The sequence below is a fragment of the Myxocyprinus asiaticus genome, chromosome 15 (assembly GCF_019703515.2).
Source record: "Myxocyprinus asiaticus isolate MX2 ecotype Aquarium Trade chromosome 15, UBuf_Myxa_2, whole genome shotgun sequence".
NCBI lineage: Eukaryota > Metazoa > Chordata > Actinopteri > Cypriniformes > Catostomidae > Myxocyprinus > Myxocyprinus asiaticus.
Window position 1 is genome coordinate 26174509 of NC_059358.1, and position 27006 is coordinate 26201514.

At 37.8% G+C, this 27006-nt stretch overlaps 3 protein-coding genes across 3 annotated transcripts in view; 2 read left to right on the plus strand and 1 right to left on the minus strand.

Annotated features, from left to right (window-relative positions):
- Positions 1 to 721: 721 nt before the first annotated feature.
- Positions 722 to 8483, plus strand: LOC127452918 (protein S100-A16-like). Its single transcript, XM_051718798.1, has 3 exons — positions 722 to 871; positions 6623 to 6750; positions 7371 to 8483. The coding sequence occupies exons 2-3, from the start codon at positions 6631 to 6633 to the stop codon at positions 7548 to 7550; spliced, it is 300 nt and encodes a 99-aa protein (XP_051574758.1). The 5' UTR covers positions 722 to 871; positions 6623 to 6630; the 3' UTR covers positions 7551 to 8483.
- A 3124-nt stretch (positions 8484 to 11607) lies between these two features.
- On the plus strand, positions 11608 to 13606 carry s100t (S100 calcium binding protein T). Its single transcript, XM_051718795.1, has 3 exons — positions 11608 to 11645; positions 12586 to 12748; positions 13144 to 13606. The coding sequence occupies exons 2-3, from the start codon at positions 12587 to 12589 to the stop codon at positions 13315 to 13317; spliced, it is 336 nt and encodes a 111-aa protein (XP_051574755.1). The 5' UTR covers positions 11608 to 11645; position 12586; the 3' UTR covers positions 13318 to 13606.
- Positions 13607 to 18404: 4798 nt separating this feature from the next.
- The window catches only part of LOC127452902 (neuronal acetylcholine receptor subunit beta-2-like), a 45505-nt gene continuing 36903 nt past the window's right edge, over positions 18405 to 27006 (minus strand). Inside the window, exon 6 of the mRNA XM_051718773.1 lies at positions 18405 to 20866. Within this exon, the coding sequence (XP_051574733.1) occupies positions 20714 to 20866 (153 nt within the window). The 3' untranslated portion in view covers positions 18405 to 20713. The remainder of the gene's footprint in view (positions 20867 to 27006) is intronic.

Consider the following 27006-nt stretch of genomic DNA (forward strand, 5'->3'; position numbering starts at 1 on the left):
TTTAGGGGAACTATTCCTTTAATTATGATATCAAACAGTGCTTTTCCAAGATAAACAAAACTTACATTAATCTTGCATAGTACCTTCCAAAACAGATACTGTGGGCTTAGTGAAGACGGTGTAGTAGAATCACTGGACTGTGAGTATTGTCTTTGTAATGGGAAAGCACATGTTTCCGATAATTGTGTTCTGGTATGCTGCTGTTTTCAATTTCACACAAACATTCTCTCTCTCTCTCTCTCTCTCTCTCTCTCTCTCTCTCTCTCTCTCTCTCTCTCTCTCTCTCTCTCGCATACACAAATTTGTAGTTTCATATAGCACAATAGGGTAAAAAATGACTTCTTAATCTTGCTTTGATAAAAATGTCAAAGCATGTTGGCCCAAAAAGGTGTGGTTGGATGATGATCTTACTTTGTCAGTGACTCACTAAACCTTTTGGGCAACAACTAAGTACATGCTCCTACTTGTGATAAGCATACACTCACTCAGCGGTTATTTAGGCATGGACCGTAAAGAGTTTACACAGAAACCCATAAACCAGAGCAATACATCATAGCCTAAATCAGTAAATGTTTTAGAATTTAGATGGTTAGAAGAAAAACCAGCAAAGCGGTATCATTTACTTTCTAAAACTCACCTCTCACCTATTTTCCAAACTTTGATTTTCATGGGAGCTATGTCAACCAAACATCACTGTTGAGTAATTTCTCCTGTTTTCCCCACCCATAAAGTTCTGAGTATATACGCCCAGCGATTTGATGAAAAAGGCAACTTGGGACGATAGGAATTCACGGAAGAGGCATTTTATAGGCATCTACTGATTTAGAAGAGGCAAGAATCAGCAGAAGAAAAGTTTGTTTTACAAAACTAGGTAAGCATTCCCATTTGATGCTATGAGGTTTGTGTGGAACTGGATAGGATATTATTGTTTTAGACGAGATTTGGTGGATTTGCTTTAGAATGAGATGATTTACGGGTATTGTAACGCAGTTTTGTATATAACGCGAAATCTATGTTTGGGATAGCCAACACCTCATTTAACTTGTTCTATTGTTGTGAACAAAGAACTTGGGTATCACGTTCAACCAGCGTTCCGTAAATAAACTTTCATGTCCAATGAAAATGTGTTACATTCCGTTCCGTTCTGCGTGAATATTTCAATCCTTACGAGCGACCGCAGGCTAATTTTGTCCGTTGACTACAAGTAGCTTATCCAATTCTATGTCGAGGTAACTCTACGCCGCCTATCTTTACACTGAAAGGAGAAATCAGAAACCTGCTGTTTATTAATGCAGTGCGTTTTCTCAGAGCACAAGCGCGCGGCTTCTACTGCAAATCATCCGGGTTAGGTCAATAGACTTGTTTATGATCGATAAACACTGCAGTCGACCTTAGGGTACTGTACAGGGGAAATGTGCTCGATTTTCAGTCGGACGAAGCAAAAGACCTCCATGTCAGCACCGACACGGCCACCACAGTGCCGTTAATTATGAATGCAGAGATGGCACTGATGGTGGGTCCGATAACCCAGGGCGGCTCGAGGCAACTTGTTCAGCGTTGACTTAAAGTGCTGCCAGTTCGCTCTACGTTCAGGAAATCACACCTGACGGAGAGAAAGAACGCTTCTTGTTCTATACGCACAAAATCACTCGAATAAGCTCGAACATATCGTATAAATTACATACATTGCCAATGGTTTGTGATATAAGTTTACAGTTAGCCTGTATTAAATGAGAACATTCCTGTTTAAGTGGCCATTCAGAACGTGTGTCCGCTCGCGCTACTTTTATTTATTTATTTATTTGTATTAATAAAGTTTAATTAAAATGACAGTATGAAAAATTACATATCACAAATTTCAAGTAAAGATCAGCACAGTAATAACAAAATTGTTAAAAAGGCCTATAAAGGACAAAAAAGCAAAGAGATGTTACCCTTATTTAGTGTGAATTTATGACATTATAATTTGTAGCCTATTATATGTTTAAGTTTAAAAAAAATACTGACCATAGCTGCGATGAGATTTTTAAGACAGCTGCTGAGGGAGTGACAGAAAATGTGTCGTCTTCCCTCTTCTGACTGCTGTAATCCACTGCGCTCTATGTTTTTTCTTCTGGTGGATTTATTTATTTATTTATTTGCTTTTGCTGGATTGCTGTTGGTGCAACGGGTGAGCAAAAATTAAATTTGCTATCCACAGTTTTCCTGAGCAACCACTGGGTGGCGCCATGACGATTCTGATTGCATGTTTTCTGATCTCGATAGGCAGTTTAAAACTAACCGAAACTAGCGATCCAGAACAACCATTTAAGGTTTTTTGGAGTAAAAATGAATTTCAGGCTCAGTTTGTGCTGTTGTTGGCTGTCATAACAACACTAAAAAGTAGTTAATGATATCAACGTAACCTCGGATCATCACTTCATGACATCTACACAATCAGTTGAGGCACTGTCAATAGACCTTATTCATATTCGATTTTTAATGGGAATGACAACGAGGCTGTGATGGATAGACTTACCATCTCTTCAATGGGCTGTCCTGCAATTGAAAGTGTTTTTGGATCGTTCCGCGGGCAAAACATTGATAAAATATCTGTCCGAGAACATTCAGTATACAAAGAACTCCAGACAACATGATTTGTGGAAAATCAGATGTGATCTAGGAGCTTTATACAGCTTTATACCATTAGTGCCATTGAGAGATGGTAAGTCTATCCCTCACATCCTCCTTGTCACTCCCATTAAAAATCAAAGATGGCGCTAGCGTGAATAAGGTCTACAAAAAACGGTCATCTTGACTCTGTGATGTATCGACACTATACAGCCACATGTTTTTTTGACAATTTTTACTAATGTAATACCGTAAACTTTACAATACCTGCTGTGAATATATGCAGATGCGAGTGAAAACACTAGAGATAGGAAATTAAAAATAGTCGAATTGTGGAAAACCACGTTCAAGAAAAAGGTGGATACAAGTTTACCCTGCTATCGTTTACTTCTGCATTCCAAACCTGGATATGTGGAAAGGGTACATTGTTTTTTCTACCATTGCGGCACATCTCGCTGGGTTTTTTTTCCAGCATCACCCGCGAGGGCACCACTTTTTCCGGTTTTTTTAGATGGCGTGTCACGTTGGAAAAAAAATTATAATTCTTGCGTCGTTAACACCCTCAGGTGGTTTCACACATGACTTTCCTCTTCGGAACACAAACAAAGATTTTTTAGTCAGTGGGGTCCAAAAATTCTAAGCTCGGACAAGGACATAAAATCGGCTTAAAAGTAATCCATACAACTCGAGTGGTTTAATCCATGTCTTCTGAAGTAATACAATCATGCATGCATGCTTGTGAGATACAACCAAGATACATGTATGAGATACAACCGAAGGTTCTCGCTTGAACATGCAAGGGTGCATGCATCAAGCGTGAAGATGCATGATATATCTTCTTGCATTCCATGAGCACTTAACCAGTCATTAAAAAACAATAAAATAAATAAATAAATAAATAAATTCCTGTTGCACTTTATTCTGTTTTGAATACTATTCTGATGCTAGTGAAACTTTGTAATATGGCACTTTTCATACCACTGTCTCCTTAAGATGATTAGCTTATGTTTTCCTCTTTTGTAAGTCGCTTTGGATAAAAGTGTCTGCCAAATGAATAAATGTAAATGTAAATCTTCGCATAGGACAGCTAGGTTGAAGTGAAGCGTTTTGGTGAATGAGGACTTAATTTTTGAAAATTCTTTATTTTTGGTTAAAAAATCTTCATTTGTATTCCACTGAAGAAAGAAAGCCATACAATTTAAAGATGACATGAGAGTGAGTAAATGATGAGAGAATTATTTTTGGCTGAAGTAATCCTTTATATAAAAAGAATATTCTGTTTTGAAACCTCTCTGTTCTATTCATTGCATTGCATCTTGCGTTTTTAGCTAAGAACGTCTTTGGTCTGAATGACCCCTGAGTCAAGTTAGGGCAAGGAGCTCTGCAGATTGAAAATCTGTTACTGAAGTGTGTGGGAACAACTTGAAGCAATAAGAACCACACCCTGCCTGCACAAGTACAACAGCCATCCTATTTTAAAACAAAGCCTTACTCAGTGAATTACATCCTCATCTTCATTCTTTACATTTTCATATAGTGACAGAAAAACAATAGTTGGCCTTTTTTTCAGTCAACATCAACATGTGCCAACCACAAGTGGCCTGGAGTGACAACTAGAGGATCAATGCTGGTATGCAGTTAAAATCCTGGGGATACAAACATTTGTGAGGGTGGGGAGAATCAGTAAGTAAGTGGGACAAATTTAGCAAAAAATGATTGAATAGGGGATCCCTGCAATTTTTTTTGTCATCTGACTTTGTATAAAAACTCATCCTTCAACTCTTTATCAAAAAGTAACATGGCAGCAGATGCCAGACGACCTCAAGGCAAATGTTCCTAACTTTATTCAATGTTATTTACATAAGTTAAACAAACTGTAAATTTGAACATAATAGTAATATTTTTGAAGAAAAACATGAAAGTGTATTATTTTGGCCCTGAGTATCTTTATTCTCTTGCCCTTTTAAGAGTAAAGAGAGTTTGTGCAGTGTGAGGAAAGCAACTGAGACTTTATTTTGCCACTGTTAGGTCTATATTTAGCCAAAGAGCAAACAATTTTTGTATCATGATTGCAGCATTACCACAAGTTTGTTAGAACAAGTCTGTTCTAGTACTTTACATCTCACTGTTTGCATGCATTTCCGTTTGGTAGCTATAGTGTGTGAATAATATTGCATGGGCTTGGTTAGTGTCTGCATTTCACGCCACCTTATTACATGACCGTTTGTTTGGGCCCTTCGGGACTAATCACTCGCAGCACCTGTCCATCATCCTGTCTGATGGTTCTGCTTTTGTCTGACCTAGTCTGAGCTTCAGTATCACTCCTAATGATGTACATTTCATTCACAAGTTTCACCTACATGCAGAGTGCCAAACAACATGAACCAATAGCAACACAAAATTTCATTATAGCTAAGCAAACACAATCTTCTCTTGTTCACAGCCATATTTTGCATTCCTACGAATAATCTTTCCCTCCGCAAATTTGGTCATGCTTGCTTAGATAAATTAGATTATCAGGTAATTTCACCTGGTCTCCTTAATGCTATTTTTGTCCTAGCCCTGCTCTCTCTCTCTCTCTCTCTCTCTCTCTCTCTCTCTCTCTCTCTCTCTTTCTCTCTCCCTCTCTCTCTAATTAGGTTAATAGAGATGCATCAGTAATTGGCAGGATGGCAGAGCACTGGTGTAGTGTACTAATGTTAGTGGTGTAGTGTAAGTATTCAGGTGTGACGTCTGTAAGATGGAAGATTTACCTGTTTGGCCTATAGGATTACCTCTGCATCGTACCCACATCATAATCACACAAATTTTGTGTATGTGAGTGTGTCAACTGTGCCAGGAATTGTACATAAAGTGTTAGTATGTTATTCAAACATACAGTATGTCTAGTAATCCAGGGCTTTTACCTACTTTTGAGAATGCATCGTTATTTTCTCATGCCAAGTTAGCTCTAGAAGTCTGTTTCTTGTATATGTGTAGATAGCATGAAATATTTTAGTAATCCGACATGTCCTGTAGGGTGACTTGATGTATCCTATTTTAAACAGCATTTAGCTAATGCTTGTATTAACTTTATGCTTGCAGATTTTATGATCTCTTATTACAGTAAGATGGCATATTTGTACTTTTAAAAGTAAATTTTTCACACCACAGAACCATTTAAAATAGACTAGCAAAGGCAAAAAGGTGATTAAAAATTGTAAAACACTAAAAAGAAATAGTGACCAGTTGCAGTGCAATTTTTAACATAAATGCACACAAAATGTTTGTTAAAAAATGTACAAGGACTTGCTTTATATGCGTAGTTTTGCGGAATTCTAAAATTCTTCCAGTCATTTGTGTTTCACTGTACCTTGTACCTTGTATTGTTATGAATCCCCTCTGTCTCTTGCATGGATTAGCCTGCTAAATGTCACTAGAAGGAAACCCAAATTAGATCATTAATTATTTGAGAGTCTCAAATATGCGATGGGGACTACAAGAATATGAAATACAGTAGGCTACACTTCATTGCTTCATTTTTTGTATTGGAAGGGCAGGTAAAGAGGAGTATTCATCCAAGAAGAAAGGTCTCTGTGTGTGTGCAAGCTTCTAAGATGTGTATGTTTGTTGTCAGAAGAAAGAGAGAGAGAGAGAGAGTAACAGACAGGTAGCAGGCAACCCCAAAGGTAACATGAGCCTGTGGCCTGAGTAGATTGGATGTCTGTTAAAGATCATAGGTTCCATTGTCTTGTGGTATACACTCTACAGCTCCACACGCTCCTCCTCTGCTTCTCTCTCCGTCTCCCTTCTTCGTGCTCTTTAATTATTCTAACATCATCCCACTCCTCAGGTCACTCATTTTCCAGAGTCTGCCCATCCTTTTTGTTATCCCAGTTCCTAAAATGTTATTTACTAACATTTAGCCTCTGTCCTTAAAATACCTTCTTGTCAACGGAAGGAATCAGATTGTATATTTTATGCTGTCCTCTCATCTCATCTCCTCACCTCTCCTATCCTTACTTCTGTACAGGTACAGATATGGAAAGTGCCATTAAGACGGTTGTTATGCAGTACCTGTCTTCAGCACGGGGGAAAGAGAGCCTGAGTGGGAAGAGTTTCCAAAAGTTAGTCCAGGGACAGCTGGGCAACATCCTGGCTGTAAGCAGCTTCTCTGAGTTCTCACATACAGTGGGGTTCAACAGTCCAATTGAAAATCTGGGATTTAAAATCTAATTTTAACCTGAAAATAAACTTTTGGATTCGATTTTGAGAAATGTAAAACAAAGTTACGGTATGTCATATAACTAATGAGAACACTTCAAGTTGAAGTGTGTAATTTCTGTGCCTCCAGCTCCACCACACAGATTCGCAAAAATAAGCATTGTTTCAAACAGCTTTCCTGCTTTCTCCTCACCTCTGCTGTTGATAAAGCAAACAGATAGTCCTGCCTCAAACTCAAACTTGTGCCATTGTTTGAGTCAATGTTACTGTGTGTTAGACAGTCAGGCTGCTCAAACAAACAGAGCAATATTTTATAATGCCCCAGAGACACAGTGTTTGCTGTTTTCTTGGAAACCAGCCTGATAGGAGAAAGTATTTTAACACAGAAAAAGTTACAAATTTTGGCTTTAAAGGGATAGTTCACCCAAAAGGAAAATTCAGCAATTATTTATTGGCTGTTTTATTTAATTAATTATTTATGCTCCATTCCTAGATGAACTAAACTAGCAAGCAATGCTAAATTGTTAAGGATGCCACATTCTCTCTGTTTCACTCAGGACACAGACAGTGCTTCAGCAGTGAAAGACATGATGAAAGGACTAGATGACAACAAAGATGGGAAAGTCAGTTTCGAGGAGTATCTGAGGCTGGTGGGCTATGTGGCTAACTCAATGAGTGAACAGAGAGCACAGAACAACACAGCCAGTGGACAACAGGCCGAATCCCAAAAGCACTGATATCATTTGAGTTAATGACACACTGACACTACATGTGTAATTCTGGAATCTTATATAATATACATGGTATATATACAGTATAACATTTGAAATTGATCTTAATGTATAATGGTCTCAAACACTTTTAAAGTCTCTGCTATTACATTGTACTTACAATACTGTTTACATATATTCAGCTATCATGAAATGTTACACCAGTGGCCAAGTATAAGTGCTACATCAAATCATTCCTTTTGTTCCACACGTTGTTGCCAATTTTATTTTAATTGTAATTTTTTTGCTTTTGTCTGTTTTCCGTGTAACATGTATTCATTTCAGGACTTATATGTGAATATAATTTAGTTATTTTGCAAGCAGCAAAAGATGCTTGATTAGTGTATACTATGTTCAAGTAATAACCAAACTGGACAGCCAAAAGCAAGGTACAATGAAAGTAAATGGGGCCAGTTCCTAAACATTAAAATACACACTGTACCAAAAGTAAAGCCGTAGGATGTGAACACAGTATATGTAATAAAGTGATTTTAGTGTGATAAAATTGCTCACTAACCTTATCTGTATCAAGTTATATCTGATATTATAACTTTGTTATCATGACAGTGAACCCCTGTAATCCTGGTACTGGATAAATTCGCTTACTTAATTATATCACACTAAAATCAATGTAACACTCACAGTATAATGTTTACACTTTGTGGCTATACTTAAAACGATATGTATTTTAACATTTTTCTTATGTTAAATAAAGAAGGGACGTGTTGAAATTATTTTTTGTGAAAATCAGCATTATGCCACAATGCTGTAGATGGAGCATAACTTGTGTGGAACACGAAACATTTCTTTAAATGAGAAGATGTAAACACTCTACATATATGGAAAATGTTTTTGGTATAACCTTTCAATAAAAACATGACAATACTGACAAAATCCTAATTTTAGCTGTCACGATTCTTTTTAAAAGAACATTTTGCTGTAACCTGCCATAAAGAAACACATTTCAATAATAATGTATACAAATTTAAATGCTTTATCACACTAGCATATGGTTCTTATGTGGTGTAAGTACACTATTGCATCAGCTGTACATCCGTAGCTCACCAGAGTCAAATGTTAGACCGTCTGACATGTACTACAAGGTAAACAGCATGTTGCTCTAGGTTCTGCCTGTGCCCTTACATGAATACATTTGTTTTTATGTGAACACACGTTGTGCGTGTTTGTTTGTGTTTCTTGAATTTGGCCATTTGTGCGTATGCATGCATGTGTATGTGTTAACTGGCAGATGTGTATGGACACTGTTTGCTTAATGATGAATTAACACCTGTGCAGCAGTATCAGGTGTGACAGGACCACTTAGTCAGATGTTCACTCAACACGTGTGCACACACACACACCTGATAGTGAATCAGCACCTCTAAAGACCCTTGGGCTGTTAGTAACCACATTTGTGCCATATAACCTTGGCTGGCCTGTAACATAATCAGTCTTCAGGCACCTGAGCCCATTTCATCTTACGGCATATGTGCCATCATGCTTATAACTCAAGAAAGGACATCAAGGCACTAATTTAATTTTATAATTAAACAACATATATATATATATATATATATATATATATATATATATATATATATATATATACGTGTTATCAAGTGTAAAGCTGAAGCTAATTTAAAAGATGCTTGGAAAATGTAAAGGTAAATTAGAATGTGTTGACGGCAGTGTTCAATTTCAAGTTCACATAATTAAACCATATTTCACAGTATCACTGCTGACACTGTTGTAGTGTTGGACCTTGATTGATTTTATGTGATGTTTGTGTCATCAATTACAGCATATAAATCATTTAGAACAGGGTGCTGAACTGTTCTCTCACATCTCTAAAACTTTAATGTGACAAGCACCAGTACATATAACTAACCTTTAGGATCAAACAGATCTATTTACCCAAAAGCTCCTCTTTCAGTCCATCCCAGGTCGTCAAGGTGTGTTTATATACAGCAGTTTCATGGTGAATCATCATATGAGCATGGACTCATGCAACTATTATCATTTATGACACAATAAAGTGTCATACCTATGTATTTTGCACATTTAAAAAAAATGGTCCAAAATGGCATCCTTGTGCTCCTAATTCTAAGCTTGTTTTGACACATACTGTATATAGTCGCTCACTTAACATGTATGTATTAACACACACATAAGCAGAGTCAGTCAAATAATGACAATCAATCAGTGGCCGTGCATTTAAAGTCTAGGCCTTCAGTGTGATTCATGCCATTAAGAAAACACAGTTTCACAATGAATAAGACACCCTATGCCTTTGGGCATCATACATTATGTCGCAGCTAACTAGTAATACCAACTGACATTTTAAAAACACATCCACGCACGAAAGCCAGAACTTGAAACGAAACTTAATGCTCAAGCAAGCCTAATTTTAACTGCAGCATTAACGTCTCCTGAACAGACATTCAAAAATCACAATTTTTCATATGAATCTACCAAGGAGGTCTATAATACCTGGAAAAATCTGTCTAATAATATTTGCGATTAAATGTTGCTTGCAATAAATTTCGTTTCATCAGGGTACACGGTTATGCTGCGTTCCATTCAAGTTGAATGTGGGATATTCCTACTTGATATCTCCAACCATAAATGCATCCCATTCCCCGATATGTGGAACTGCAACGCTCCCGTTAGCTTAGCAGGGGTTTGACTCTCATTAGAGATGTCTCCTAGCAACCCAACTGATAAACAATGCTGCAGCGCTAGCATTTGTGCTTCAGGTGTACGGTTATCAAAAGAGATTATAATGTTTTATACACCTGTTTCTGCAGGCGTTTGTTAAACAAGCCTTAATATCATGTAATGTGGAAACAAACTCATTTATCAATATTACTTAATAAAGTGAATGATTATCACTTACTTTGTATATCTCCCTGAATGTCGACATGTTTGTGTGACATCATGCCCCTGCATCTTTGCGAAATCGGAGTTGAGAATTTCTGCATGAGCCTACAAGTTGTAATTCTGACTTAAAGATGCATTCCATTCCACTTTTCCTGGTATGAAGTTGTAAAATCCGCACTACTTTTCAAAACTTGATCCGACACTGAATTCTCAAGCAGCCTAATTTACACTTAGAAAACTCCTGATGTTGCTATAACAATGCAAAAAGCACTTAACAATTTACTTCAAGTGAAAATCAGTCCTCCTTTCCTGTTTAATTAAGCAATCACACTGTTATGCAGAATATCTCGTGTTTTTAAATCCATATGGATCTCTTTCTCAATGGTGATACCAGCAGTGATGACAGCCAACTGGTCAGACAGCTTGATCTTACACTTTCTGCTCTTGAATTACATACATCACTTAAAGCGTGATTGCGTCACTCAAGGCCAGCTAGAAGGCCTCGACTGGGACATATCCAAAAGATCACACCTACCAAGAACAAATAAATCAATCTGATTGGTTGATGAATCTGACCATCTAACTTTAGTTGCTCATTCATTTGCACTGTTGAGGGATTCTGAAGATATTCTGAAGGCCTGAGGGGGTGGAGCTCAGACTCATGTGCTGCTTCGGCAAACGAGCTCGGCTTTGGGCATGCGATTTGTGAAGCAGTTGTCCCACTTTGCTTGTAAGCATCAAGGAATAAATTCTGACTGGATAAACTTTTTGTTTTTCTCTATTTGTTTGTAGATTAATTAAGAGTGGAAAGCAATTAAAAATACATAGGCAAAAAGGTGATTGAGAATGAATGGATGAAAAATATTTATTTATTTGGCATGTCAGGCCAGCAGTGAAGGCTTTGCTGGCCCTGAGAAATCGCCACTGCAATCAATAAAAAAAATGTATTTGGCTTTTTTTTTTTTGGTTACTCGGGTACCCGTCCAAAGCAGTAAACTTCCATTAAATTATGAGACTGAGCATCAACGTCACATTACTTTAGATGTATAGAGGGAGGAGGAGTGAAAGATATGATGGGAGGAGGACCAGGTAGGTATATAAGATGCTGCCTATCGCCTGTTCTCCTTACCAGCATTCATCTCTCCTTGAGGAACAGAAGAGCAGCAATTACCCAACAGCAAGGTAAGGAAAAGGAGAGGATGATTGGATGGATAGATGGATGGATACAAGGATGGACTGTTGGGGGGTGATAGAGCAGAGTTGTTTCGTTCTTTCTTAAACTGAGTTTGAGCTGCAAATAGTATATTGCACCAGACTGATAAACAAAAGCAATCTCAAGGCAAAAAACATAAAGATAACATGCACTGATGAATAAAGGTTTGATACAAAGGACTAGACTGGAAAATTTGACAAAAATGGTTTAAAATGTTAATCTTTTTTAAAAATCCATGCTATTCTGAAGTTTTCCACCTTATGATTTGTGTGACTTAAAGCTTAGCTTTATTTACCTGTATAAATGTGTCTCTACAAAGTATCAGAGTTAGTGTTTTCTTCCTCTCTGGTAACTTTTTCCATTTATACAAGCACTTGTCCACATCTACATCATGTATCCTTCAATAAATTTCGGCTAAAATCGAATATGTTTATCAGCGCATCCATCAAGACTGGGCACAGCTCAAGCTCAGGGCAGTGTTTGTTTAAATGTGTGTGTGGTGGAGTTGTGGGCACTGAGATTAGCTCAGTTTACACTTGGCCGGGTAACATCCTCCCCAGGTTCTGTGTGTTTTCTCAAGTTTAGGATTTCACCCTTATCAGGCGAGTCACATTTCCACTCTGTAGTTAAATTAAGTCCCTTATAGGATGATTTGGAAGGCTGAAGGAGTGCCACAGAGGGGATGCACTGCATGTTATGCACAGAATATATTACCACTCCTGTTTTCATTCTCATCCTTTGCAGTGTTTTTACTTTTGTGGTCTAAAAAAATAAGCCTGCTGCGTGCATTTAAATATTTAACATGAGCCAGAAATACAGCCCCTAAAGAAAACCTTTTATGCATCCTTGAGTGCATTTAAATATATATACAGTCATCCTCTGCATTCACCAATAACACTTGCCTTTCAGAATGTCCACTCTCAACTCAGAGAATGCCTCCACGCTGGAGAACGCCATGCAGCTCATGATCCAGACGTTCCACAAGTATTCTGGGAATGAAGGAGACAAATATACTCTGAGTAAGGCGGAACTCAAAGAGATGCTCATGCAGGAACTGGGCAGCTATCTTGGGGTGAGGAGAAAAAAACCTTTTCTCTAAGTCTGCGAATGCTTCTTAATAAAGTTAATTGGATAGTTCACCCAAAAATTGAAATTCTGTCATAATTTCCTACTCACCCTCATTGTTCCAAACCCATATGACTTTTTGTCTTCCATGGAGCACAAAAGGAGATCGGCAGCCTCAGTCACTCCTGAGTCACTCACTTCCATTGTATAGAGAGAAAAAAATATGCATTGAAAGTGAGTGGTGACTGAGGATAACATTCTACCTAGCATCTCCTTTTGTGCTCCATGGTAGAAAGAAGTCAATTGGGTTTGCAACAACTTGAGGGCAAGAAAATGATTTCAGAATGTTTATTTTTGAGTGAACTGTCCCTTTAATCTGCATCCTCTCTCTTGCCCTCACAGAATGCACAGGATAAGGATGCAGTAGATAAAGTTATGGGAGACCTGGATTCAAACAATGATGGTGAGGTGGACTTCACAGAGTTCGTCATCCTGGTGGGTGCCCTCACCGTCGCCTGTAACGACTTCTTCCTTGAGTATCACCAAAACGACGAAAAGAAGGGTGAAAAGAAGTAGAGATCCATTTCTTTGAACAAAAGCCAACACATGACCAATGAATGCTGATGAGGGGCGATTAGGGCAGAAGGGGGATATGTGTGTGTGTGTATGAACCCTGCTTACTGATACATCCACCTGCTGAAAACAGTTCTCTACATCATCACTGCATCCATAGAGTGCATCTTTGGGTTTATGAAATGTGCCGTCAGGTGCAACATGTTTTCAACCTCTGCATTAGAAATGAAAGCATATGAAATTTGATTTAATTCAGCGATGGTCTTTGTTGAATATGTGAATAATGTTTCCTCCCTTCCTTCCTTTCTTTCTTTCTTTCTTTCTTTCTTTTTATTTTTAAAATTTTATTTTTATTTTGTAACAGTTTGGAGTTTATTCATTTTAAAACAATCTCTCCATATTACAATAAACAACACATAAAAGCAGCTATAAGGGATAGTGTTCTTCCCCCCCAAGAAACTTTAATTACATGCCATTTGTATCATTGTGTCTGTTGTAATAATGTCCTCCAGTTATTTACAGCCCCTTTTCACGTTTGCGGGTTTGGAACACGAAAGCAAACTATAGCGGTGAATGGGAGGCCACAGCAAATATTATTGTTACATTCCCATTTGCTCCAACAGAAAAATGAACAGTTAACTATTACGTTTCCACAACTGTCCAAAAATAATGAGAGCAATGGATTACGGCAGTCAGAAGAGAGAAACGTGCCAAATTTACTGTGAAACCCTCAGCAGCTTTATTATACAGTAGAAACCCAAACGCAGCAGTGCTATTTTTGCTGTAATAATAATAATAATAAAAATAATAATAATAAATAATCCAGGGTAATATAACAAAAAGTAAAATGTTATACATTAAAAAAAAAAAAAAAAAAAAAAAAAACTTTACAAGATTCACATTCCTAAATAAGGCGGAAACGCATCACCAGTCTGTCAAAAGAGTCAATTGTAAGTTCAGTCTTGACCATTAGGGGGCAGTATGGAAATACCAAGCTGGTCTGGGCTATTTGCTTAGAAGGACAACCCAATTCTTCCTGTATGTTTACAGACAGTAGCTTACTCATATATGGAAAGACAGCATGGTAATGCTTATTCATTATTAGAATATATTCACTGGCGGCCAAAAGTTTGGAATAATGTACAGATTTTGCTGTTTCGGAAGGAAATTGGTACTTTAATTCACCAAAGTGGCATTCAACTGATCACAAAGTATAGTCAGGACACTACTGATGTAAAAAACAGCACCATCACTATTTGAAAAAAGTCATTTTTTATCAAATCTAGACAGGCCCCATTTCCAGCAGCCATCACTCCAACACCTTATCCTTGAGTATTCATGCTAAATTGCTAATTTGGTACAAGAAAATCACTTGCCATTATATCAAACTCAGCTGAAAACTATTTGGTTCATTAAATGAAGCTTAACATTGTCTTTGTGTTTGTTTTTGAGTTGCCACAGTATGCAATAGACTGGCATGTCTTCTAAGGTCAATATTAGGTCAAAAATGGCAAAAAAGAAACTGCTTTCTCTAGAAACTTGTCAGTCAATCATTGTTTTAAGGAATGAAGATTATACAATGCTTATAATTGTCAAAAAACTGAAGATTTCATACAAAGGTGTACACTACAGTCTTCAAAGACAAAGGACAACTGGCTCTAACAAGGACAGAAAGAGATGTGGAAGGCCCAGATGTACAACTAAACAAGAGGATAAGTACATCAGAGTCTCTAGTGTGAGAAATAGATGCCTCACATGTCCTCAGCTGACAGCTTCATTGAATTCTACCCGCTCAACACCAGTTTCATGTACAACAGTAAAGAGAAGACTCAGGGGTGCAGGCCTTATGGGAAGAATTGCAAAGAAAAAGCCACTTCTGAAACAGAAATACAAAAAGAAAAGGTTAGAGTGGGCAAAGAAACACTGACATTGGACAACAGATAATTGGAAAAGAGTGTTATGGATCTTAACCCCATTGAGCTTTTGTGGGATCAGCTAGACTGTAAGGTGTGTGAGAAGTGCCCGACAAGACAGCCACATCTATGGCAAGTGCTACAGGAAGTGTGGGGTGAAATGTCACCTGAGTATCTGGACAAACTGACAACTAGAATGCCAAGGATCTGTAAAGCTGTCATTGCTGCACGTGGAGGATTTTTGATGAGAACTCTTTGAAGTAGTTTTTGTAATAGTAATTTTTCACGTTATTAATGTCCTGACTATACATTGTGATCAGTTGAATGCCACTTTGATGTATAAAAGTACCAATTCCTTTCCATAAGAGCAAAATCTGTACATTATTCCAAACTTTTGGCTGCCAGTGTATATATACTATATCTGCTTGCATTCTACATGAAGCATTCACTATTTTTGTCACAGGGGATATTGGAACACACAAAAGCAAGGTCCTGTTTCATGTAGCATAATCTGAAGGTCACATTAATATAATATGTGGATGTGCATTTCCTTTCTCTAATCTACTCTTCTAAAAAGTTGGCTTGAAGGGTTTTCATAAAAGAGGATGCGCAGCCTACTTGAAATTAGACATTTATTATGTTGTCTGGAGGTGGCAATTAAAGTGGATGTGAGAATGGAGAACCTGGACTCAAAGACAAAACAAAACACAAGCCAACATGTAGTCTCTATCGTATTGTTCAGTATCAGGATAGAGAATACAGTAGAACTTATAAAGGCATTGCATCCCATAGAAAAAAACTTGAGAATTGACCCTAAAGATATACACAAATAATTAGTGTTGTTTGTGATAACACACTCTTATATATTCAAAAACCAAGGCCAAGAATTGTAAAACACAAAAAGATTATATTATAAACTTCTCATTTTTATTTGAAAGGAAGAATGTGATGAGAGGTCAGCCAAGGGTGGGACGTGACGTGAGGACAGAAGGTGGGACAGTGTCAGTGTAAAGAAGACGGTGTACAATTATTGGCCATGCATCCACATTTGACACAGAATAATCATTATGTCACAGTTCTATATTATTGCAATACTGAACCTGTTGAAGAGACCAGCATTTCTTTCCATCAGCATATGTTGTGTTTTGAAAGATCATGCCAGTTGTCCTGTCTATTCTTTTTTTTTTTTATTTTGCCACTATCTAGACCTGAACCAAACCAGCATAAGGCAGCCTGGACCAGCATTTAAAGTCATGCTGGTCTATACTTGTCTTTTCATCAGGGGAATGGGTTGACTCGATTGTGACAAGGTGTTACATACTTATAGGGAGATGTATTTCTCCTACCCTCCTTTGTTGCTTTGTCCTCCCTTCACTGCAGTTTTCCTCTGATGAATAAGAGACTTCAGTACTTATGGATATAAAAGCTGATTTGCTTTCTCTCTCTCATGGACAGGATGTTTTAATGAATAGAGACACAGCCCTGTTTGGTGAGTACTGCCTTATGTCCTGTTGCTGATGTCAGTGAGTGAACACAAGGGCACAGTGAGTCATTGGAGACTTTCTACCCTTTGAGGTCCATGCACTGAATTTCTTTTCTATCGCAGTCAGCCTTTTTTTTCTTGTTTTCCAGTAAAAATACTGTATGTAAAAATTCTTAAAACAAGATAAACTGACTTGAAGTTTTCAGAATTATTTACAGAGCATATATCTTAAATTATGTATATTTTCCTTACCCCTTTGGCATTTGAAAAAAATCCTAAATCTTTATTTATGAACAAAAAAACAAAACAAAAACAAAAACAAATACTATTTAGGTAATGTTAGATTATGCTTAATTATGCTTAAATGCTTGTTTTAAGCATAATGAGGTTTATGCTTAAAACAAGAAAAAAACAAATTGCCAATTGCGCTAGGAAAAATTGCTTTCAAGATATTTAAATTTAATGGGATAGTTCACCCAAAAATGAAAATTCTCTCATCATTTACTCACCCTCATGCCATCCAAGATGTGTCTGACTTTTTTTCTTCTGCAGGACACAAATGAAGATTTTTAGAAGAATATTTCAGCTTTGTTGGTCCTCACAATGCAAGTTAATGGTCGCCAGAACTCTGAAGGTCCAAGTATCACATAAAGGCAGCATAAAAACAATCAATATGACTCCAGTTATTTAATCAATGTCTTCTAAAGTGATCCAATCTGTTTTGGGTGAGAACAGACCAAAATATGACTCCTTTTTCACTGTACAGCTTGCCATTGCAGTCTCTAGGCATGATCATGATTTCAAGCTCGATTACACTTCCTAGTGCTTGACGCATGCGCAGAGCGCTAGATGACGCTAAGGAAGTGTAATTGATTTTAAAATCATGATCGCCAAGAAGGCTTCTGTCAAAACGCACAGTGAAAAAGGACTTATATTTTGCTCTGTTCTCACCCGAAACCAACTGGATCACTTCAGAAGACAATGATTAAACCACTGGAGTTTGATGGATTATATTTTTGCTGACTTGATCTGCTTTTTGGAGCTTGAGAAGCCTGGTCACCATTACCTTGAATTGTAAGGACCTACAGAGCTGAAATATTCTTCTAAAAATCTTCATTTATGTTCTGTAGAAGAAAGAAAGCCGTACACATCTTAGATGGCATGAGGGTGAGTAAATGATGAGAGAATTTTAATTTTTGGATGAACTATCCCTTTGATATATATTCACTGAAAACAAGTCCTATTACATTATTTGGTCACACTTTATATTAGGTGGCCTTAACTACTATGTACTAACATTAAATACATATAAGACTATGTATTTACCGTGAAACTACATGTTGTTCTGCAAAATTCCCACATTTGCTGCTACAGAGTTTGAGGTACGGGTAGGTTTCGGAGTAAGGGTAGGGTTAGGATTAGGGGTTCGAGTTAGGTTTTGGGGTAAGGGTTGGGTTAGAGTAGGGGTAAAGTTAACAGTGTAACTACAAATGTAATTAAATGCAAGTACTTTAAATGTAATTACAATGCAACATCATGTATGTACATATTAAGTATATTGTATAAAATGGTTAAGTATAGTAGTTAAGGCCACCTATTATAAAGTGGGTCCCATAATTTTGCTTCTCAAGTAAATGTATCTTGTTATAAGGAAGATTAGATATTTTTACTTGAAATCAAGACAATAAGACTGGTTAAGAACATGTTTTATTTATTTATTTATTCAGTGTAGCATGACTCACCCTTATGCTGTTGTATCTTTAAAAGCACAGTCAGGATATGGTAATGCAATAGAGCAGCAGTGCTATGCAGCTTTGCGGTTTATAATAGGGCTTTTTGCAGATCAGTGCTGGTGAGGGGAATTTGAGAGGAGGTATGAGAAGATTGATATGACCTGAGCATAATGACTGGAGAGGACTCATCAAGTTGCCAACAAAGCACAACTCATGTACGAACAAGGTCATTTATAGCGCTCAGGATGAATTGTCCAGAAAATAATTTTAATCCTTGGAAGAATATGTTAGTACAAACTGTTCTCTGAAAGATGAGTTTTGGAAATTGCTTACTTAAAGGGATAGTTCTTTCATCATTTACTTACCCTCATGTTGTTCCAAACCCATAATACTTTCTTCCTTGGAACACAAGAGGAGATGTTAGGCAGAATGACAGCCTCAGTCACAATTCAGATTCATTTAATGGAAAAAAGATACAATAAATGTGAATAGTGACTTATTAGACTAATACTGCCTATTCTGTTCCAAGAATGTCATGCAGGTTTGGAATAACACTGTCATTTTTTGCTTAAAAAAATGGACAATTACTTGATTTAACACACACTGAATTTAACACTTATCACTCACAAAGCAGTGCTATTTCAGCACATTTGTTTCCAAGTTAAACTGGATGGAGGGTGATTAGTAAATAAGACTTTTTGCACTGAGATATCATGCGCAAAAGTGTCACAACAGTACAGTGTTCATGAGTTATCGGCAGTGCAAAATACATGTATATTTCCATTAAATAATGACATGAAATAAAAAAAAATCTCCAAAGTCAAAGACCAAAGCAATGCCTTTACATTTTCAAAAGCAGCTATTCTGTATTTCTAAGGAGGCAGTACTGTGGTGTGGATGACCCAGGTGTGATTTCAGAATAAAGGAACTGGTGAATAGAGTGAAGACAAAGTTAAGGAGGGAGTTTGATACAAATGTGGTTTAGTGTGGAAGAGCACTGTCCTCCTGCACAGCAGCTGAGACGGACTACAATCATAAATATAGTCCAGATATGTGCACTCACAATTATGTGTGGCAACACACATAACTGCACAAAGCACATAGGCATGTTGCAATATACAAGAGCACAGATTAGAGAAAGGAGAGATGAGAGGTAGACAAGGACATGAGACAAGAAAGAGGAAAGAGAGAGAAGAGCATGGAATGATGGAAGCAATATTAATTTTATAGGAGGCTTAACACCCATTCAGCACTGCTCATATTCAATCAGCTTCTCAAAGCTTTAACAGAGTTAAAAAAACTGCAGAATTGCATACATTTCATCTTGACATTTCATGTTCATAACATGTTCATGACAGTTTGGCATTTCAGTGTTTCTCTCATATTTGACAGGAGGAATTTTGTCAGTAGCTAGTCTTTCCTAGACCCCGTAATGTCTCCATGGTGCTAAAATGACTCAAAGTAGGAGAGGAGAGGCCCACTGGGGCTAAAGAATTTCTTTTAAAAGGCTCAGTGAGTCTATACCACAGAGGACCTTAGTGGGCCTCTCCTCATCACAGGCCTCGGGACATTGTTGCTGTTCCCTGCAAACCACTTTGTCAAGCTTACTCTGTTTATCACTTATCTGGCATCCTTAATGTTGTGTGCTCTAGTAGTAAAATTCATTGATTGTATTAATAATACAATACTGCATCAAAGCTCAGTTTCAAATACCAGACACTCGTGTCTTCACACAAAAATGAGAATAATGCTGCTGTATTTGTGATACACAGATTATGACAGGCTTCTAGACCATAAGAAATAAATAAGACAAAATTCTAAATAAGAATTTAGCTGTGAAAGTCCCCTGGAAATGATAAAGAACAGGCATTTCAATTTGTCTATGACTGGCTAGATGAAAACAAACAGCAGAAGGCTCATTGTGGAGCTTGTGGGCATTGGATGGCTTTCTATTTGCAGAGAAGAGTGCTGATTGGCTGCAGAGCAATGTAATCAGGTGTAACCTTTCTCTCCATTTGGATTGTGAGGTTTTTCACCTAAAAGGAAGGGAAGGTGGATTGGACGAGAGCCCTGAACGAGAATCCTGGACCCACTTCCATGTTTTTGTTGTGATAATCCAAAAATGTCCATATAAACCTAGTTAGTCCAGAGGAACATGTTGGTAAGTTACAATTCACCTCCCCTTGGGCAGACCCCTTCTTCTCCTTTCGCCCTCTCGTCGCAGCTGATGGTGGGTAGTGTCCATTGGTGTGGAAGGGCTTGCTAATTAGTCAGCCGGGTGTGTTGGTGATGGTTTTGGCTGTGTAGTTTTGGAACAGCGGTTGAAGGAACATTCCGATTGTGCCGAAAACACACACAAAAACAAAGATCCAAAGGAACAGGCGATCAATCACCATAGCGACATACTTCCAGTCCTCGCTCACCTGTAAGACAGAGACAACAGCAGATAAATAAATGAGTGGGAGGATGGGTGGATTGAGGGACTTATATGTGTTGTAGAACAGAGGGCAAAGAGAAAGAGAACAAGCAAGAGGAGAAAATGAAGGATTGAGATGGGTACGTTCTCACAGTCAGTGTTTGGTACTGACACCCATATTTACAAAGAGGTGTGACTCTCATTTTGTCCTGTTCATACAACATCTTACAGGTGCAGCTTAAATACTGTCTGTATGTATGAATAACCAAAGTTACATCCCTTTTTTATTCTTGCAATAGCCATGAATAGAGCCTAATTTTCTGATGAAAATTACGTGACTGTGGTGACATTTTTGCAAAAAATGACAGTACGTGGTTCATTACACATACTGAGGCAGTTCTAAGGTGAAATGACCACTGAGTGGTGCTAAAAAAGAACAAGTAAAAATTTCTCCCAAACAAATGAACTTTTTAAGGTTAATGCTCCATTAAGTTGTTAATCAATAAAACTGTCCTCCCTACTTTAGACCTTAAACCTAAATACTAGTGGTCAGGTTTCGCCTGCTTTCGCCTCACATGTTGACTCGTGTGCTCTGAAGTTGGTTATGTAATGCAAAAGTTAAAATTGTCTGACGATTTAACGTGTTAATTCAGTGTGATTAATTATTTAAAAAATAACAATTATAATCATATCCCTGGACCATAAATGTTCCTACCATTGGAGCAATTCAAGCTTGAAGTACCATCTTTTCAGCAGGAGGTAGTAAGCGAAACTCTGTAGAGAGAACAAACCAAACTCAGGTTTGCCTGACACTGGCGACTACACAAGATGAGAACGTATTTTTGAGTTTAAACACAGCTGGATGGAGCACAATTCTGAATGCAGTGATCTCAAGATGTGTTTTTCTAAGTCACAAGCTACGTTTTACATAACACAACAACCTAAAAAAGCTTATACCTCCATTTAATCTCCCACATGAAAACATGCAATACATCCGAGTGTAGTGCAGCAAAGTGCTGTTCACACAGCACAGGTTTACCAAACTTGCCAACTCACAGCACAGTAATGAGTCTTGAAAATGTAATTGAGTCAATTCGGTTATAAAATGCGATTGTCAGTCGAATCCAATGCAGTCCATTGAATTCACTGAATCAGTTGTTTTTAACCAACATGTGAACGTAGCCATATTTAGCACCCTAAAGCTGGACTGACAACCATATTCTGCTGCTGTGTGAATGTAGCCGAAGTTTAAAAGGGCAAATGTCAAAAAAAAAAAAAAAGGAGAGATTTAAGAGGGAGCTCAGGACACAGATGAGTCAGATCTGAAATGTTAGGTTGACGTAAAACAGAGTGAGTGGTAGTCGGAAGATGGGAAATTGGGAGTGAATGTGTGGGTGTGAGTGAGGGATAGAGAGAGAAGTGAGGAGAGAACAGGGTGAGGGAAAAGGTTAATGTGAACAGAGACTTCATTCCGCCACACTGCTCTGATGAGGTGAGACACAGGGGACTTGAACCGTAACCACGGCAAAGGCTGCAAGGGAGCTGGCTTGGAGATGCCTTGTTACCATGGGGATGAAATTGTGTGCTGGTCGAGATGATTGACAGAGTTACTGAGCATTGTTAATTTTACCCCATGCTGTCTGTATTCATGCTTTTAAGAAGAAACCAATTGCTCAAGCCCACTTTATATACAGTTGACTGTTCTTATGAAACAACAATAAAAGATAATGTCTGCTTGTTTAACAAGTGGTGAAAATAACATTCACTACCTAGGTGCAGTGTTTATCATTATATTTACTTGTTTGTTATACTATATCAGTTTCATACAGCTACAAAAATGGCTCATTTCAAAGATAAAATGCGTATAAATACAAATTGTATGAATTAAATATGAAAATGACACTGTCCTTGTATATTTATAGGAAACAAACACATATTCATGCAATGTTTTATACACTGGTTGCCCAAACGTAACATGCAGTTGACTTACAATGTGTACATAGATCTCTCTCTCTCTCTTTTTTTTTTTTAAGTTTTAATGTAAAAATGTACATGAATATGTAAGGGAAAGTGTCTTAATCCTGTAACTGGTCACCATTCTTTTAGGTTTTCATTATTTTTAAACAACTTTTTGCCTTCACTAGTTTATTTTAAATGGTCCTGCAGTGTGACAAATGAATTTTAAAATATATTTCTTATTGTCTTGCTTATACAATAAGAAATCTTTTAAATGAGTATAGCATTATAGCCATGTCTACTTTCCAAAATTATTTTATATCCACTAGTACTACTGATATAAGTCAGACACTTCAAAGAATCTACTATGAATTAGGAATTTTGTGTGTTCATTTACTCTATCACAACAAACATTTCTGACACATTTAAGGTAGAACATAAGTACCTTGTTCAATTTCAAAATATATTCAGCAATAGGCCTAAAACGCATAAAACATGATCAACTAGACTGTCTAGAAATAGATCACTTGGCTTCTAAAATGCACAACCCTCTACAAACACCACCTCTAGGATCATCCAGCAGGATTGCTAGTCTCATATGTGAGTAATGCTGAGACTCAGACAGTGTTTGACAGAATGGGACTGTAAGCCATTTAAATGCCAACAGTGAGTGTAGTGCTGATGGGTAGCTGTGCTTTGGCTAAAGACCACATCTCTTTTTAATGCTTTAGGACTGCCTGTCAAAGCCTCCACATCAGAAATTATTCCTAAACCACAAGTGTATAGCTGCATATTGATCTGAATTTGTCTGTTGGAACGTGTGTAAGCTTTCACTGAGCTCAAAATGAATGTGTTTTGAAAGTTTTGAGTTAGGGGTTTGGAAAGTTTTGAGTTAGGGGTTTGGAGTCATGGTAGTGTGGGTTGCCTGACAGCCAGACCCCTCACCCACCTTCCTGCTGTTCACTGGTACGTTGATGCTGGTGCAAACGCTGCCTTTCGCTGCTGTTGCGTGGCTGTCGCATGCAGAGCAAAGCAGGGAGCTTGTTGAGGAACACAAGCTTTAACCATGTTGGAATGGTGTGTGTGGTGGGTGACCGATGATGCACGTTCAGCATGCAAACACTTGGAGAACATCAAAGTGACCATATTAGTCCAGATTAATGAGACTACATCCACATTAATCTGGATAAATTTGAAAAAACATATTTATGTCCTTCCATCCACACTGAGACAAAGTTTTTGTCCAGCAAAAACTGAGCTTTTCAAAAACTGCTCTCCCAAGTGGATCCATTTGAAAATGCTGTATTCGCATTGTAGTGTGGACTGAGAAAACGGAGTTATTAGAAAACTATGATGTATTTGTTGTCATGTGATGCAGTTATATGATGAATTCAATCAAAAACACTCAAGATGGTGGCACATGTTGAAGCGGTGTTGTTGTGCCTGCTTTCAAATTTGATAGCATTGTTAAAGATATATGTTACTCTCTACAATCTTCACATTTCATTCCTTCAAAGGTGACAGGAAGCTTACTCGTAATTGCTGAATTCCAGAGGAACACAAGGCCAATCGTGTTTCTAACCAGGCTTCTTTTTTTTTTCTTTTTTTTTCCAGCATGTGCAGTGAGGGTATTTAGCATTTTCAGAAGTTTCAGTGTGGATGAGCAACTTTTGGAAAATGTTTGAAAATGGCAGTATGGATGGAGAGAGTTTCTTCAACCTCTAAAAATAAGCCACTAAAATATAATTTGACTCTCGATGGATGTACTGTTTCATCGTCTTCTACAGCAAAGAACTTAGGTGGTATATTTGATACCAATCTGTCCTTTGAAAATCTAATTTCCAATGTTTGTAGAACAGCATTCTTCCACCTAAGAAATATTGCTAAATTACGACACATGCTCTCTGTTGCTGATGCAGAAAAACGAATTCATGTGTTCATGACCTCAAGTCTAGATTATTGAAATATATTACTGGGAGGATGTCCAACAAGTTCAATAAATAAACTTCAATTGGTTCAAAATTGTTGGGCCACATGTATTCAGATAGAAGACAAAGGCAGGCCCAACAATTGTAAAAGCCTGACCACACACTCATAAATCTTACTGATAAAAACCGCACCAAAATCAAACAATAGGAGTCCAAAACAGACTACAAATCCCATGAAGCCTTGCTCACTAAAGGATCGAACTCTCAGCTCCTATTGGATGAGGCACACGACAGAACGCCCCTCAACCATGATGTCATCAGGAGTAGAAATACCTCTGAAATGCTTCCGGGATTTGCTTCCAGCAACTTTGCTCGCCATGCGTAGACACAGCTCATCGCTGCTCTCAGGTGTAACCTCGTGGCACAATGAAGTAACATCCAACTTGAAACTGTGGCCATACAATCTCCATCTCGCTGGACGAGTTGAGATTACTCTGTGTTCCACCAAACACTCTAACGGATCTGAAGGAGACCGCTGAGCAATCCGCATCTTCATCCGTTTGCCTGCAGAAGTGAAGAGAGAAAAGATTTCTCTTCCATCTTCAATCAAGTCAACGTCGCTGATTTCTCCGCCAGCCCGCCGAGAATCAGCAGCCGTACCGCCCGCCGACAGAGCGAGGAAACGGCCTCCCGTCATCACCCGAGCCTCGAGGAATCGAGTCGGAGTTAATGGACGGATGAACACACATTCTAGGTGCATCCTCATGCGATTCAAGTAAGAGGTTTACGTCTGGGCAGAGATAGAATATTCTAGTGTGTTAATCTTGTGTTTCAAGGTTATTGCTTGCACAGTTTACAGACCGCTGAGTCCGCTCATTGCTAATAATAATACTCAAGGTATTACTTTAATGTACGGTTATCATGAATGAGATCTCCTGTGTTGTAGTCCAACCACATTGGACTGTTGTGTATTTCCGCCATCGTGGGTGAGACCAGCACACTGAGATTATCCATTAAAGAATCAAAGACCACGGGACAGTTTACGAGCCGTCCACTGTGTCTCTGAGTGATAAACTAACAGCTGCTTTCTCTCCCACGATTGCGAAACCGGCTTTGGGACCATCACTTAATTCTCTCTCTCTCTCGTGCTAACCACACACACACACACACACACACACACACACACGCGCAACCCCTCACAAACATTCTCGCGCACACTTTTGGCTAGTAGATAACTTCGTGATAAAGCTCAGCTTTGTCCCTAAGTTATCGTACAAGCGGAGACACGCGGTAAACTAGTAGACGCCATTGACCGGTTTCTCTCCACCCACATTCGCGGCCATATTCTCTGGCCGGAAATCTCGCGTGACATACTCTCCATGAGAGTCACGTCCGCCATTTTGTGTGCATCCCTCCTTACACACACACACACTCTCTCTCTCACACACACACCTTTCTCATGTGTTATAGGATTATTTTGGTTACCATATCTAATCATATCACTGTTTAGTTGTAGTTGTAAGTCGGAAGTTTATTGACTGCATTGTATTAATTATTAATTTATATTACTGCATAAATAAACTTTGTTATATTTCAAAGTGTTTTGGTTTGTTTTGCATACACCTGTGTCAGATGCTGACAGGGGATGTCAGTGCTCGGATTCAAGCCTTCATTGTTTTTTTTTTGAAAATCGATGTCGATTTTCCTAAGAGAACAATCTAATATTGAGACTGTTATACTATCTGGTTATTAGTCCCTGATTCCAGGGTGGTGCCCCGTCAATGTTAATCCTTATTAATATTCTATTGATTTTTGATAATTGATAATTATCTTTGATGATTGTTGAACTTGAAGGATCAATAAGCTAGTGTTCATTTTAATTAATGTTTCATCGATGTTAACAATTGACGATTATCTTTGATAATTGTTGATTTAAAGGATTAAAAAAAGCTAACATTGATTCAAATCAATGTTCTATTGATTTTAATAATTTATAATTATCTTTGATAATTATTAATTATTGCTAATAACCAAACCCGCTCCTAAACGTAGCACACTACATTTACTGGAGCCCCATATGAAGTTTTAATGAGTTAGATTCTATTATTTAATTTAAATATGACTTAATAACTAAAGAAATAATCATTAATTATTTCTGATAGTAACACTGATCTAAACAACCAGTAAAGCCCTACAAAATGCAGCAGCCAGAGTGCTGACTAGAACCAAGAAATATGATCATATTAGCCCCATTTTATCATCG

Bases quoted from the DNA above. Each gene is read 5' to 3' on its own strand.
- s100t (XM_051718795.1), top strand. From the start codon at position 12,587: ATGTCCACTCTCAACTCAGAGAATGCCTCCACGCTGGAGAACGCCATG. The intron at 12,749-13,143 runs GTGAGGAGAAAA...TTGCCCTCACAG, and splicing joins AACTGGGCAGCTATCTTGGG to AATGCACAGGATAAGGATGC.
- LOC127452918 (XM_051718798.1), top strand. From the start codon at position 6,631: ATGGAAAGTGCCATTAAGACGGTTGTTATGCAGTACCTGTCTTCAGCA. The intron at 6,751-7,370 runs GTAAGCAGCTTC...TGTTTCACTCAG, and splicing joins AGCTGGGCAACATCCTGGCT to GACACAGACAGTGCTTCAGC.